General features: G+C 44.9%; 1 protein-coding gene across 1 annotated transcript in view; it reads right to left on the minus strand.

Moving 5' to 3' along the window:
- Nucleotides 1-16324, minus strand: part of BTBD16 (BTB domain containing 16) — a 68741-nt gene that overhangs the window by 23006 nt on the left and 29411 nt on the right. The window contains exons 8-9 of the mRNA XM_008070105.2: nucleotides 15976-16106; nucleotides 7594-7713 (exon numbers count right to left, since the gene is read on the minus strand). Of these exons, the coding sequence (XP_008068296.2) occupies nucleotides 7594-7713; nucleotides 15976-16106 (251 nt within the window). The remainder of the gene's footprint in view (nucleotides 1-7593; nucleotides 7714-15975; nucleotides 16107-16324) is intronic.

A 16324-nucleotide genomic window follows, 5' to 3' on the forward strand; every position in this document is an offset into this window, starting at 1 on the left:
CCAGGTAGAGGCTGCGGTGGCCGGGAGCGGCCACTGCACTCCAGTCTGGGCGACGGAGTGAGACTCCAACTCAAAAAAAAAAAAAAAATTTTAAAATGATACCATTACAATAGAGTCAACAAATATGGCACACTTAGGAATAAATACACAAAAGTTATCTGAAGTTAAAATTTATCTAAACTGTAAAAAACAAACTACAACAAAAGGCAAGCAAGACCTCTCTATACAGTAAACTATTAAACTTTATTGAAAGAAATTTTAAAAGATTAATAAATGGAGACAAATAATTTTTGTGGATTAAATAATCTCAGTATTGTAACAATATTAATTTTTCCCAAATTGATCTATATACTCAATGTCTTTCCAATCAAAATCTCAGCAGCAATTTTTTTTGGTGAAAATTAACAATCTGATTCTAAAATACATTTGTTAAAATTCAAAGGAAGGACTGGGCTCAGTGGTTTAGCCTGTAATCCCAGCACTTTGGAAGGCCGAGGCGAGTAGATTGCTTGAGCCCATGGGTTTGAGACCCACCTGGACAACTTGGCGAGACCTCATCTCTACAATAAATCAAAAATTAGCCGGGTGTGGTAGTATGCGCCTGTAGCTCCAGCTACTTGGAAGGCTGAGGCAGAAGGATTGCTGGAGCCCAGCAGGGCAAGGCTGCAGTGACTGGGAGTGTACCACTGCACTCCGGTCTGGGTGACAGAGTGAGACTCCAACTCAAAAAAAAAAAAATTCAAAGGATGATCAAGATAATTTTGCAGAAAAACAAAGCTGATGGACTTGCATTATTAGATATCGAAATGTATAAAGATACAGTAATTAAGAAAGTGTGGTATTGGTTCAAAGATAGATGAGAATAATAGTATAGAGATTCCAGAGATGTTCCCCACAAACGGATGGGTGTCTGACACTAACATATAACACATACCATAGCACATAACATATGTTATGATAAAGGTGACACTGTAAGGTGGGCAAAGCACGGTCTTTTCTGCAAGTGGTGCTAGACCGATTGTGCATCCTTAAGAACAGAAGGATCATGACAATGACCAATACCTCACAACATACTTAAAAAAACACCTCTGTGTGAACTGTAGCTCTAAATGAAAGGAAGGAAAAAAAGCCTCTAGAGGAAAACCAGAGAATATACTCATGGCCTTAAAGTAGGCAAAGATTTCTTAAGGAGCATTAACTGTAAAAGAAAAGCTTGATGGATTAAAATTTCTTAAATTTAAAAACCTTTGTTCATCAAAAGACCATTACAAAAGTGAGAAATCAGTGACCGGGTGAAGGTATTTGCAATTCATACATCCAACGAGGATTGTACCAGAATAAAGGAAGGAACATGATCACCTGATAGAAAAAATGGGCAAAGGACTTGGACAGGCACCTTACTAAAGATGATAACCAGTGGTGAATGAGTATATAAAGAGATGCTCAACTTTATTAGTAGGGAAATGTAAATTAAAAGACAACGGTTAAATTAGTCCCACTATCCATTCACCAGAAAAGTAAAAGACTGAACCGGGCTCAGTGGCTCAGCCTGTAATCCCGCGCCTTTGGGAGGCTGAGGTGAGTGGACTGCCTGAGCCCGCGGGTTCACGACCCACCTGGGCAACTTGGCGAGCCCTCATCTCTACAATAAATCAAAAACTAGCCGGGCGTGGTAGTGTGTGCCTGTAGTTCCAGCTACTTGGAAGGCTGAGGCGGAAGGATCGCCGGAGCCCAGCAGGTCGAGGCTGCGGTGGCCGGGAGCCGCCACTGCACTCCAGCCTGGGCAACAGAGTGAGACTCTGACTCAAAAAAAAAAAAGTAAAAGACTGAACATACCAAGGGTTGGCAAAGATGTGGAAAAAACAGATTTCTCATACTCTGCTGGTTGGGAAGTAAACTAGCACAACCATGTTGCAAAATTGTTTGGCAGTATTTTTTTAAAGTTGAACTTATTCATGCCCCAGGTCAGTAATTCTACTGCTAGGTTTATACCCAACAGAAGCATATAATTATGTGTACCAAAAGACAAGTACACGATTGTTTTTAGCAACATTATTCCTAGTTGCCTAAAACATCCAACATCAGAATAGATAAATTTTCACATAATGACATACTCTATGAGAGTGAACAAGTTATTGCTACATGCAACCACATAGACAGATTTTACACATATGCTGCTAAGTGAAAGAAGCCAGACCTAAAAGTGGAAAGGATTCTATCTATGCAAAATTGATAAGCAGAAAAGGTGTATCCATAGTAAAAGAAGTTAGGCTACTGTTTGCCTTTGGGGGAGAGGTAGCAGCTAAGTTTTTTTAAAAAGCACTTAGAGGCTGGTCATGTTCTGTTCCCTGTCCAGATGCTGGTTACACAGCTGTGTTCACTTTGTGAAAATTCATTGAACTGTCACTTTTCTGTATGTATTTTATGCTTTGATTAAAAAGGTACTTTTAAAAAGTTAAAAATGTCCCCTCTTCTGGCTCTTCTCCAGTTATGAGTTTCTACAGCTGTCCTGAAGTTCTCAGACTCGAAGTGGAATTAAATGATGACTTTTCCCCATGGGTGAAGGCAACAGCTTTGCTTATGTTTTTTGGGTTTTTTTTCTACAAGGGGATGTTAAATTTAATTCTGGACAAAATTTGTTTTTCTAAAATAACCATTGCCAGGAAAACAGGCTGCAGGGTGCAGAGAGGTGTGGGTATGTTTGCTTACATGTGTGCAACTGTATATGGCTTTAAGTAAACATATGTGTGTGTTTCTGCATGTGTGTATGTGTGTGTGTGCCCACACTCCCTTCCAACGCTGATGTTCTTAGACATCAGTAAAAATCAGCCTGAAGTTGTTCCTAACCATCTGGCTTGGTAGAGAAACTGTCCCTTCAATGTTCCATTAGTGTCCCAGGCACAAAATACACGTTCAATAAATATTTATTAGGTGAATGAAAGACTGAAAGTAGAAAAGGCTTGGATGCCCGTTTTTATTTGCAGGTAATTGTAGTCGTCACTAGAGAAGTTAATTATCCAACTACATTCCCTCCTAGCTTGTCTTCCAGACGCTGCTGAGACAGATGAGAGAAGGGGCACCTGACCCATTTTACTCGGTGACCGCTCTTGACCCTGCTCTCCGGATGCTGGTCTGGCTAAGGACGCGCTCACAGGTGTAGCTCAGCCTCATTCCTAGTAGGCTCACAGGGCCTTGAGCTTTAATATTTGCACCCTTAGGAAAAAATACAGCAAAAGGCAAGCCAGATCTCTATACAGTAAACGATTACATTTTATTGACACCTGCTGCCACATTATGAAAATATAGTCTCCATAATGTGATGGCTTCAAGAAGTCCCCTTCCCTAGAAAATAAGGAGATACTTCATAGATCCCTCTGTCAGCTCAATTATTTCATGAATATTTGCAGTTCTAAAACGTGGGCCAAATAGTCAACTTCCTAAGTTGTCATTTCCAAGTCTACTTACTGTCTTTCTGAGAGTCTACTCCTCTGTCTCATCTTTAAATGTTCCTGGTGTGTCCTTGTCAGTGAGCACTGACACTTCCTTGACTAGGTGTTCCCTTTGACCTTACTGAACTTTGTAGCTCAACTTGACCCAGTAGCTTCAAGTTGACCCAGTACTGGCCCAGGTTGACCGTGAGGCTCTCTCCACCTTCATGGGGGACAGAGGTACCTTGTGGCAGCTAGAACCCTCTGGCCACCAGCCCATGAGGCCAGCTGCTACAAGGCCTTCCACTGCCACTGAGGCTCCTCGGGAGGGAATGGCAGCCAAGAAGAATGGGTGCCATACCAATCTCCACTCCTGTGTCCATAGTAGACACCACCACCTACCACAACATTCCTCCTCACAGAGCTTAGAGAAAAGCTTATCAGTCCCGTGCATCCAACAGGCACTGTCAATTAAAATGGAAATTTGTCTGTGATCCCCATGACTTCAAGTTGCCACACACATATGGTGTTCTCTGAATTTTGCAACAGCATATGAAGACCCAATATCTCTGAAGGGGACTCGACCTATATAAAAATGTTTGATGGAAGCTTATCATTCAATAAGCTATCATTTGTCCAACAAGATGCCAGGCTAAGTGGGGGGTGAGACAAAGAATCAGAAGCCCTCTCTTTTGTGTGTGTGTTGTTTTGTTTTGTTTGTAGAGTTGAGGTATTGCTATATTTCCCAGCTGGTCTTGAACTTCTGGACTCAAGCAATCCTCCCGCCTCAGCCTCCCAAAGTGCTTGGGATTATAGGTGTGAGCCACAGTGCCCAGCCTTCCTCAGATGCCATTTCTTTACACTGCTTATGACATACCTGGGGAGGTAGGTCATATACATGAACCAAGAGGCTCATAAGGAACTGGGCAGAGAGACTTGCTGGGAGCCATCTGTCATGGACAGACTGAAAAGGAGACTGGGCAGGAGGGGTTGGGAGGAGCAGGAGGAGCCAGGGCTGACCCCAGGTGAAGGAGCCCAGGCAGAACTCAGGAGACACATTTGGGAGGTGAGGCCACTGCCAAGGGTGCAACTTAGAGGTGCCACCACTCTGGAGCAGAAGAGGGAGCTGGGCTAAAGGAGAAGCATTCACAATTCTAAAAATTGGCCTGACTGAGGGTCCACCATGCTGGCAGAGTAGGCCTGGGTGGCTGCAGGGGAGACTGTTCAAGCTCCATACTTTCCCATCTTTTCTTCCAGTAGGACCGAGACTTGATGGAGATAGAAGAGCGCACAAGGGGAACAAGGGAGCAGGGAGGGAAGGGACACATTAGGTGCTGGCTGATCTATCATCGTTTTTTTTTTTTTTTTTTTGAGTTGGAGTCTCACTCTGCCGCCCAGACTGGAGTGCAGTGGCTGCTCCCGGCCACTGCAGCCTCGACCTGCTGGGCTCTGGCGATCCTTCCGCCTCAGCCTTCCAAGTAGCTGGAATTACAGGCGCGCGCTACCACGCCCAGCTGGTTTTTTGATTTATTGTAGAGATGAGGGTTCGTCAATTTGCCCAGGCGGGTCTCGAACCCGCGGGCTCAGGCAATCCACTCACCTCGGCCTCCCAAAGCACGGGATTACAGGCTGAGCCACCGAGCCCGGTTTATCATCGTTGTTAAGGCAGGGTACTGACAAGATTTGAGAGGAAGCAAATAGTTCCCAACAAGGAAAACCGCGTGGGGTTGGGAGCTTGGGGAAATGCTGTGTGGAAGTGTGAGGTTTGGGGTCAAAAGATACAAGAGGAAAATGGCAAGAAATACCCATGTGCCTTCCACTCTGGGCGACCCTTGGGGTCCCCAACTCAGGAGTGCTATGGAAGGCCGCAGAAACCCCACCTTCAGTGGAGGGGTCACACATCTTGGCTCCCTTCTTCCCACTTGTTTCTCTTGCATTAAAAACACAGCTCCAATGAATCATCACGTTTAGCTCTTTTCCTATCTCCCAGTGCTAAGACGTTTCCAGTACGAGCATTTGACCTGAAGCCAAATAGCAATTTCTCCTGGTGGGCATGACTCATTGGAAAAACTGTCTCATAGGCTATTAAAAGAGTGGGGAAAGGGGGGGTTAAAACATTTGGGTTCAAAGATAATTATATGGAAACTAAGCAAAGCACATATAATTCCGGCACTGAATACTGCTTTCCTCAAATAACGAGACAGGAACAAAGCTGGCTTTTTAGTTAACATGGGACACAGATGTTCCAGGAATGGATTGAATGCTTCAAAACAATGCAAATGAAACCTGGTTTAAACAGGTCAATCTGCTGATTAATACGTGAAGACGTGTTTATCTGCTACACTCAAATGTGCAAAAATTTCTTTTGTATCTTTCTTTGAACACGCCTTATCATGCTTGGAAACCCCCCTTTTGCCGGCGTGGGGAACAGAAACGTAAACCTGACAATGAAAGCGATGCTGCTGGTGGCTTCCGGTCTAGGGCAGCTCTTCCAAGGGCCGCCTGGGACTGTCTTTGGTTATGGGGCTGCCATACTCCACAGCCAGCTTGGGAGACATGAGCATATTTTGCAAAGTTGTAACAGAAGCTAAGGAGGCACAGAGTGGAGCCCATCGACCGCCCCTTTCATCCTCACCCCAGCCTGCTCTCCCAACCCCACACCGCTGCAGCATGCGTTGCTAATAGACCCTATTTATTGAACAGACAGAAAACACTGCACGGCCATTTTTGAAGTCCTTGGCTGACAACAACACGAGATCTAAAGGCAGCCTCAAGCCGGGCTCGGTGGCTCAGCCTGTAATCCCGCGCCTTTGGGAGGCTGAGGTGAGAGGATTGCCTGAGCCCGCGGGTTCGAGACACGCCTAGGCAACTTGGCAAGACCTCATCTCTACAATAAATCAAAAAACCAGCCGGGCGTGGTGGTGTGCGCCTGTAGTTCCAGCTACGTGGAAGGCTGAGGCAGAAGGATCGCTGGAGCCCAGCAGGTCAAGGTTGCGGTGGCCGGAAATGGCCACTGCACTCCAGTCTGGGCAACAGAGTGAGACTCCAACTAAAAAAAAATTAAAAAATAAAAAATAAAGGCAGCCTCAGAATCTTTCTAAATCCCGTGCCCTGGGAGCTACTAGCAAATCAACTTTAGCGGGCACAGAAGGGGAATCCCATCTGCCAGCAATTGGGCTTTGGTACATCTGGGTACAAGTCAGGCTTCGTCCCTTACCACCTGATGTTATCTGACAAGATATTTCATCTCTAGCTCAGTTTCCTCATCTATAAAATGGGAATAATAAAAATCCAGTCCCTCATTTAGTACTATGTAAATTAAATGAGATAAGTAGATTGTGCTTATCAGAGTTGCTGCATTTAGCAAAGCTTATTTAAAAGGTTCTCACTAGCCGGGCTCGATGGCTCAGCCTGTAATCCCGCACCTTGGGAGGCTGAGGTGAGTGGACTGCCTGCGCCCATGGGTTCGAGACCAGCCTGGGCAACTTGGCGAGACCTCATCTCTACAATACATAAAAAAATTAGCCAGGCGTGGTAGTGTGCGCCTGTAGCTCCAGCTACTTGGAAGGCTGAGGTGGAAGGATCGCCAGAGCCTAGCAGGTCGAGGCTGCAGTGGCCGGGAGCGGAGTGAAACTCCAACTCAAAAAAAAAAAGGTGCCCACTATTATTACTGTAACTGTTATTTTTCTTTTCAAATTTATAAGTTTAGAGAGTATAAGAAACTGTATAAATGCTGTGAAATCTTTTTACATTCAAATACCTTTTTTATTTGTCCAGAAAAACCAGTGTTTTATATGCTATCTAGTGAAATATAAATGAGAATGGCCTGATCTAATGCAGGCACATTAAAAATGAAGTTTTAAAGGTCAGTGTAGCATGGTAATTTTCCTGAACAGAAAGAGCGCCTTTTGCATCATGCTTATTACTGGACACACTACTAGTTCCGAGAAACACATGATTATCTCATATTATAACACCTACATGCTATTTACTTTTCCAAGTAATTTAGTGGTTTGAAGGCACCCCTTAACCTTAGGCCCCATAAAGAAAACTGCACTTGGAATAATGCTATGAAAAATTTCACCACTGATGCTTTCCCCCATGATATTACAAGCAAAAAAAAAAAAGTATATACATTTCATCAATCAACACTAAGTTATGTTACCTGGTAAAAAATGCCAGCACGGTTTCATGAATCGGAATTGCCTGAATTTTGTTGTTCAGTTGCAAGAAGACCCATAAAAGAATTGTTTTCAGAAGATGAAATTCACTGAAGGTAAACAACCTGGTCAAAATTAAAAAATAAAAAAAAAGAGAGAGAAAATTTTAGAACTAGCAAAAAAAAAAAAAAAAAAAAAGGCTGTTTTCAAGACAATGGAATTACAGTGAGTCTAGGAACAAGGCAACACCACCCTTGAATCTGTGGGTAGCCTCAGAGAGACGTTCAAGGTCACTCAGCTGGTAAATGGCAGAGCTGGGATTAGAATCTCAGCAAACTAATCCTGGGGCCTGTGTTTGCATCCCCCCCGTGGTGCCCCTGCAAAACAGTGATCATCATTTAATGAGCTCCGGCTAGTGCCGAGTGTTCCCAGGTGTTTTCTGTAGACTCTTTTATTCAGTTCTACACAACAGTCCCGCAAAGTTGGGATATAGTCCTTACTTTTATAGAGGTAGACATTGAGACTAACCCTATGTTTATTGTAAAATTTGGGGGCTTATTTGCATTAATTTTGTCCTAAAAGAATTCGCAAAAATATACTTTATCGTGATGACTGAGTTTTTTCAGTGCCCCTTTAACTTCTGCACCCAAGGTGAATGCCTCACTGTCTCATGGCAGTCTGGCCCTGATTGAGGGCCGAAACCCAAATAACTTATCAAAGGTCACATAATTCTGGGCTCAGCCCTGGGTATGGGACAGTTTCGAATCTCAGTTCTGCCCCAAACGGGCTGGAACCTCCTATAAGCCGCTTCGTGGCCCTGCAGCTGTGATTTCCTCATCTGTGAAAGAGTGATCACAGCAGCTGCTCACATGATCGTGGGGAGGAGGGAGGAGCCAACACACTGTCTGGGTTTCCTAGTGCTGCTGTAATAAAGTGTCACAAACCATGTGGCTTAAAACAACACAAATTTATTATCTCATAGGTCAGAAGTACAAAATGAGCTAAGATCAAGGTGTCAACAGGGTGGGGTTCCTTCTGGAAGCCCCGGGGGAAATTGTTTCCTTGCCTTTTCCTGCATCTGGAAGCCACCTGCATTCCTTGACTTGTAGCCTCTTCCTCAGTCTTCAAGCCAGCAGCACATCCGCTTCAAATCTCTCTGGTTCTGACTCATCAGCCTCCCTCTCCACATTTAAAGGATACCTGGGATCACATTGGGACCACCCAGATAATCCAGGATAATCTCATTTTAAAGTCAGCTGATTATCAACCTTAGTTCCATCTGCAGCCTTAATGACCCTTTGCCATAAAAACGAACATATTCACAGGTTCCAGGGATTGAGATGTGGACGTCTGTAGGGTCGTTATTCTGCCAACTGCACTTATATCGAGTGCCAGCTCTTATTCATAAGAGGCAGGACTGGGTCCTGGCTCCAGAGCTGAGCTATGCCCACGATAGCATGAGGCATCTCCTCAAGAAATAAGCGATGCCTGAGAGCAGCTGCTGTCCCTGTAATGTCAACTTTGTAGGCGCAGACATTTCCCAGACACCTTAAACATGTTGATATCTTCAGTCCCTGACAATGGACACAGTACCCTGGCCTTAAAATACACCACAGCCTCATTTATCACTGCAAACGGTCATGGTGGGTAGAACCCAAGCTAAATCATGACTCTAAAGACAATGAAATGCCACCCACCTCTCATGCTATTTCTGGACAGAGGAGAGCCATCTCTTTCTCTTCTTTGGTTGTCAGGCCATCTACAGAGGCATAGGCTTGACCCTGGCCAGACAGGACCAAGTTTATCACTGTCTGGGCAATCACGGTGAGGCAGAAGGGGAGACTTTCCCAAGAGCTATCTGGTATGATGTTCCCACAAAGAACTTTGTCAGCTGGGCCTGGGAAGTGTTGTGAGTTCCAGTGTAGACTCCACACTTGAGGTTCTCAAACCCAGAAGGTGCTTTGAGATCTTACTAAAGAGAGGTCAGGAGCAACATAGGGGAGCACTCAGGAGCTCCATGAATCAGAACCCGGGTTTTATTTATGAACAGCAATTGGCTTTTCTGCCTTTAGGCCACTATCAGTATCTGAAAATGTTAGTCCCTGCAATAAATAAGCACTCCAAGGACATTCAAACATATTTTCATTGACCAAAGAGCTCTGATGGTCTCTATCAAGACAAAACTCACAACCAGCACAGGAGAACAGTAAGCATGCCTGTGTGTCTACTGGTGTTCGCTCACAGCCATTGAAATCTAACTAGTATTTGTTCTTTTATTTTATTTTATTTTTTTAGTTGGAGCCTCACTCTGTCACCCAGGCTGGAGTACAGTAGCATGCTTGCGGCCATCCCAGTGTCCACCTGCTGGGCTCTGGCGATCATTTCACCTCAGCCTTTCAAGTAGCTGGAACTACAGGCATGCGCTACCATGCACGGCTAAATTTTCTTTTTAAAATTTATTATAGAGGCGAGGTCTTGCCAAGTTCCCCAGGCTGGTCTTGAACCCACGGGCTCGGGCAATCCACTCACCTTGGCCTCCCAAAGTGCTGGGATTACAGGCTGAGTCACTGAGCCTGGCCTGGTATTTGTTCTTTAGGAGAAAAAAATACTTTTCACAAGACACTGTTCTCTATTTATTTTTATAAGAAAATTATATATAAACAATAAAAGTCCCCTTTTGAATACAGACCATAGAGAAAGTCATAAGGAATAAACACGGCACTCTCTGGAAAATAGGCCCGAGACCTGTGACCAAATCCCCACCACTACACTGTACGTCCATGTGGCAAACGTGCTCGTATACCTCCTGGCTCAGCCTGTAATCCCGCACGTTGGGGGGCTGAGGTGAGTGGATTGCCTGAGCCCACGGGTTCGAGACCCGCCTGGGCAGGTGAGACCTCATCTCCACAATAAAATCAAAAAATCAGCCGGGCGTGGTAGCGCATGCCTGTAATTCCGGCTACTTGGAAGACTGAGGCGGAAGGATCGCCGGAGCCCAGCAGGCAAGGCTGCGGTCTGGGCGACCGAATGAGACTCCAACTCAAAAAAAAAAGAAAAAAAAAGACAGACATTAAAGATTTGCAAGTTAAAAATGAGTTTCCTATTAAGTTATATACTAGACAGTAATAAGATTTTACAGTTAAAATAGATAACATTCAATGTAATTTTCAACTGAGATTTATTTTATTTTGGTATACCACTGGTTAAGCTTTAAAGTAACATACTAAATTAAGTCTCAAACTTAAAAAAAAATGAACAAGGATGCCCATTGCAGCATTTGTCACAGCAAAAAATAAAATAAAATAAAAGGTCATTGAAAAGAGAATGAAAAAAGATTGTTGTGTATTCATTTGATAGAACACTGTACAACAATTAAAATGTAAAATGCTAATTAGATATGTAAATATCAGCACAGAGAGAACACAACACATGAGGTTAGTGAATAAGTTACAGAATGCTACAATCACTATGACAACACTGATTTGAAGTTTAGATCTTTGCAAATCAACATTATTAATGGATGCGCACATATGTAATAAGAGTAGAAACATGTGAATTGAATCTGCACAAGTTCCTGACGGTGATTTAACTGTCTTTAGGAGGGAAGGAAGGCAGAAAATGAGGAAAGAGGTAGGACTGGGGAGAGAAACATGGATGTGGGTAATGTTTGATATCTTAATTTAAGATAAAATATTAATATTTGTTCACTTGGAGAGATGAGTACAACTGTGTTTTGATTATCATCCTACCTTTGTAAATCTTTTTTTTTTTTGAGTTGGAGTCTCACTGTGTAGCCCAGACTGGAGTGCAGTGGCTGCTCCCGGCCACTGTACCCTTGACCTGCTGGGCTCCAGCAATCCTTCCGTCTCAGCCTTCCCAGTAGCCAGAACTACAGGCGTGCGCTGCCACGCCTGGCTAATTTTTGATTTATTGTAGAGATGAGGTCTCACCAAGTTGCCCAGGCGGGTCTCGAACCCACGGGCTCAGGCAATCCACTCACCTCAGCCTCTCAAAGCGTGGGATTACAGGCTGAACCACCGAGCCCGGCTACAACTATGTTTTGATTATCATCCTACCTTTGTAAATCTTTTTTATAATAAAAAATAATAATATCCTTATTAATCTTAACCACCAATAAGAAAAAAGAAGTCTTCATGCAGAGCACAGCAGTGGCCTGGTAACAACCATGGGCCATTCAGACTTGGGTTCAAATCCCAACTCTCAGGTTGCATGAGGAGACCTTAGGCTGATCTCTTCATTTCCTGTAATCTCCATTCCACAGGCAAAAAACGCAGGTAATCCTACCCACCTCATTGGGTTGCTATAGGAATTAGTCAGGATAATCTACTCAGAGTGTTCTGCATACAACTAGTGCCTAATAATTGGCAGGTATGATTATTAGTAACCAAAGAAGCTACCTGGTTCAAGAACTATTACATTTGAGACGATGCCCAGAGATACTCTGGACACCAGTGGGAACCACATCCCGTGCTGGAGGACAAACCATGGGACTAGCACAACAAGAAGGATGTGGGTAGCTCTTCTTAGGGAATTCTTAAGACCTGGAGACTCCTCGGATCATAGACAGGATATCAGGAGAATTGGAAACACGAGGGATGCATCACTCCAACTGCAAGGCAGCCTTTTGCATAGATGGGAGCTAGAGAGCCTTCTGAGGGCTCCATCCTCCTAAACCCACAGGAGCTTGGCTTCCAAGGAAACAGAACTTGGACTGAAGGTTTCTTAATATTAGAGTCAGTAGAACAGGGTAACCTAGCAGTGACCTCTAAGAAGAAAATTAACTGGAAACCAAATGCCAGGCAAATAAATTAAAACCAGAGACCCAGAAGGTCAGGAAAACTGTGTATATTTTACCCCAGGTGGTTTATAAAATGGAAAGCAAAACCCAGAGGAAGATGTGGTCAAGGGTCTTTAGACAGGGACAGCTGAATGGCCCAGAAGTTGAAGCATCTGCTAAGAAATGAATGTTGTGGCCAGGCTCAGTGGCTCAGCCTGTAATCCCAGCACTTTGGGAGGCCGAGGCAAGTGGATTGCCTGAGCCTGCGGGTTCGAGACCAGCTCAGGCAACTTGATGAGCCCTTGTCTCTACAATAAAATTAAAAATAACTGGGCGTGTTAGCGCACGTCTGTAATTCTGGCTACTCGGAAGGCTGAGGCGGAGAGATCATAGGAGCCCAGCAGGTAGACGCTGGCGTGGCTGTGAGCGTGCGTGCCACTGCACTCCAGCCTGGGTGAAAGAGTAAGACTCCAACTCACAAAAAAAAAAAAAAAAAAGTGGATGTTTCCTCAAATACCTGTGACAACAATCTAAGGGACTGGCCACAGTCATTGACTGGAAGGGCAGCTAAGTGGGGCCAAGAACTACTCCACCCTGACCTTGGGCTTTCGCATTGCCACACATCCTGCTCTGGTGCCACATGGCTCTTAGGGACTACCCACTTCTTTCTGTGCCCTTCTAGTTGCTGAAATCACGGCCTCCATGGCCAAGGGGGATGCTATGCTCAGGGAAAGATGTGGACTTTGAAACCAGTGGAGACCTTGCTCTGCCCATCACTAGCCCCCTTATCTCAGGGATAATAATTGTACCTACTGCATGGGTTGCAGGTATAGAAAGAGACAGTGCACATAGCACAGCACATGCCAAAAAGTTAACTCACTGAAAGGTGCACTCTAAATCAGGTGTGAGCTGTGGCACTGAATCTACCAGCTGGCAGCCTGAAACTCAGCAAGCACCCTAAGGGAAGGAGTCCTAGCCAGTAAACATCTAATAAGCCCCACTATTCCTGTGCCCCTGTCTCCCACCTCCCTCAGGCTTTTTTGCTTTTTTTTTTTTTTTTTTTGAGTTGGAGTCTCACTCTGTCGCCCAGACTGGAGTGCAGTGGCCGTTCCCGGCCATCGCAGCCTCGACCTGCTGGGCTCCGGCGATCCTTCCGCCTCAGCCTTCCAAGTAGCTGGAACTACAGGCGCGCACTACCACGCCCGGCTAATTTTTGATTTATTGTAGAGATGAGGTCTCGCCAAGCTGCCCAGGCAGGTCACGAATCCCTCAGTCTTTAAAGCAGGAGGCCACTGGAGATCAACCTCAGGTGATATAAGCAGAGTCAGGGGTAGCTGTTAACGAGGGCACATGGACCAATGACATATCCAAGGGCACACAGGATTCTTTCCCCCTTGAACTGGGATGGCCCTGGTCTGTTGTGCAGACAGCTCCTGGGGAGGGACCGGAGGAGCAGGACCCATTTTCCACATCAGTCATGTCTGCCAAGCTGGTGAGTCTAGACACTTGACACGTAATGCTCTTGACCTCTTTTCCTGCCCAGCATATGTTTTGTCAGGCTTATCCCACCACAAACATGTTGGTGTGGTCAAATATTTCTTTTTTTTTTCTCTCTCCTTTCTTGGTTAAATGCTACTGGCATGGGACAGCTCAGTCTTTCCAAGGGAGGCAAAGTGTTGTGAAAGTCTAAGGGATGCCATGTTTATCTTTTCTTCAATAATTGTGTAAGCTTTGGGGTGGGGGAGCACTAGAGAGGGGCAAAGCAGAAAGAAACTGGGAATGTACCTGGTATCCTGGGCTGCCGTGAGGCTGGAGCTCCTGAGGTTTTCCTAGATAATATGGTCTCCCTCTCTCATGGCCAGAACTCTGTCTCCTCGAATGTGAGGGCATTGCATGCCATTTGGCAAATTCAAACCAAGAGTCGAGTAAGTTTTTCCAGGTCTAACTTCTGAAAGCAGAATGCTTTCTACCACATAAAAATGAGTAAACACTTATTTTCCAATATACTACTAAGATGCTGAGTAGAATTTCGTTTTTACTTTTGAAATTTAACCAAAGGGAATAAAACCTTGGTAACTTGAGAGTGGGTACCAAGATCCTTTTAAAAAGAGTCCCAAAGATACACGACAACTAAATATAATGTGTGATCACACACAGGATCCTGCATTGGAGAAATATATGAAAGACACTATTGGGTAAATAATATTAAAGTATTAGATCAGTGTTAAATTTTTTAAAGTTGATAACTGCACTGTGGTCATATTTTAAAATTTCTTTTCCTTAAGAAATAAAACACTGAAGCATCAGGGGTAAAGGAGCATGATGGATGCAACTTGCCCCCAAATAGATCAGAAAAAAAAATGTGTATATGCAGATACTCAGATAGATACCAATGGTGAAGCAAACAGGGCAGAAACTGAATAGGGTAACTCAGGATACAGGGTGTATAGATATTCTTTGTACTATTCTTGCAGTTTTTCTTTAAGCTTGAAATTACTTTCAAATATAATATTTTAAAAAGACTAATAAAAACAAACAAAAAGTCCTTTTGACTTAGTAATTTTACTTTTAGGAATTTAATGTGAGGAAATAATCTGAGAAGAGAAATGTTCACCAAGGTGCTATTTACATTTGTGAAACACTGGAAATAGTCTCAAAAGTCCAGCACTGGAGAATGGTCCCCTGAGTTGCCAGAAGGATGAGAAGGAACCTGGTAGGGGACAGGCAGGCAGGAGGGTCAGTATGCACAGAGGCCCAGTGAGGGCAAGCGCTCAACAGGGAAATCTCAGGAAGGTTTCTGTGGTTGCCGCACCATGTGTGAGATGAAGGAGCCAGGTCAACATTGGCAATGGCCCTTGGCTAGAGAAGGGATTGGAAGGGGCTCAAGACCAGAAGTAAGACAGTGTTAGGGGTCACCCCAGTGGTCCAAATGAGAGACGGTGGAGGTTCGGTCTAAGCTGGGGCTACTGCCTGTGCAGAGAGCCCAACGGAGCTGGGCTCGTTTGGAACATAGAACTGACTTGAGGGTTGAGGTGAGGTCAAAGGATCCAGAAGGACTCACTAAGCTTTTGCTTGAGAATACTGCCGTTAGGGTGAGGTGCAGTAAAGGGCGGGGAGCACTGGGAGTTGGGTTTTAGACTTCATGTCAGAGCGGTCAAGCAGACCATCAAATATCTGGGTCTAGAGTTATTCAGCAGAAGAATCAGGGTTGGTGATATCAACTGATTTAGGGCGAGAGGTTTTATTTTCTATAATGAATGTGTGTTAATGTCGTCAGGATAGTTTCTAAAAATTACTTAGGCAATGAGTCTTTCATTTTTTTGCAGGCAGTAATGAGACAGCAGGCACCCAGAGGGTCCCTACTCAGAAGGAGCTTAAAGGGAGCCCTCCCCTCAACCCTGCTTTCAGCACCTCGAGTTTCAGCAAAGGCGCAGCCATCCAGGAGGGCAAGAAGCTCAGGAGAAAGGAAGACACGGCCATGTGTAGCAGGAGTGTGGGTGCAGCCCCCACGGGGGCCTCCCTTCCCAGACGGGTCCCCATTTCCTCCCACACCCGCCCCAGAGGCAGCGCCCCCAGAACCAACTCTGACCTGGGGGACCTCAGCACTTTTTGGAGCAGGTCCTGTGGGATTTTTCGGAGGTGTATCTGTGTCCCCATCAGAGGGACCAAGTTCATTTCCAGCCACTTCTCGCAGGCGGTGGTGAGCTGCTCCTCTTTGTACTGCGAAGGCAAGAAAAGCCACTTGATGAAGAAGTCTGAACTCTCAGCACCCTCTGCCGGCCTGTGATGATGCTGCATGTGTGCGCGGAGAGGGAGTGCCACACTGCAGATGTGCCCAAACAAATCCACAAAGCACAGCAGATACCACGCTTTCTTTCTTTTTTTTTTTCTTTTTTGAGCTGGAGTCTCACTCTGTCACCCAGACTGGAGTGCAGTGG

Source organism: Carlito syrichta, unplaced genomic scaffold, assembly GCF_000164805.1.
Source record: "Carlito syrichta isolate Samal-C Ts95f unplaced genomic scaffold, Tarsius_syrichta-2.0.1 Scaffold312962, whole genome shotgun sequence".
Classification (NCBI taxonomy): domain Eukaryota; kingdom Metazoa; phylum Chordata; class Mammalia; order Primates; family Tarsiidae; genus Carlito; species Carlito syrichta.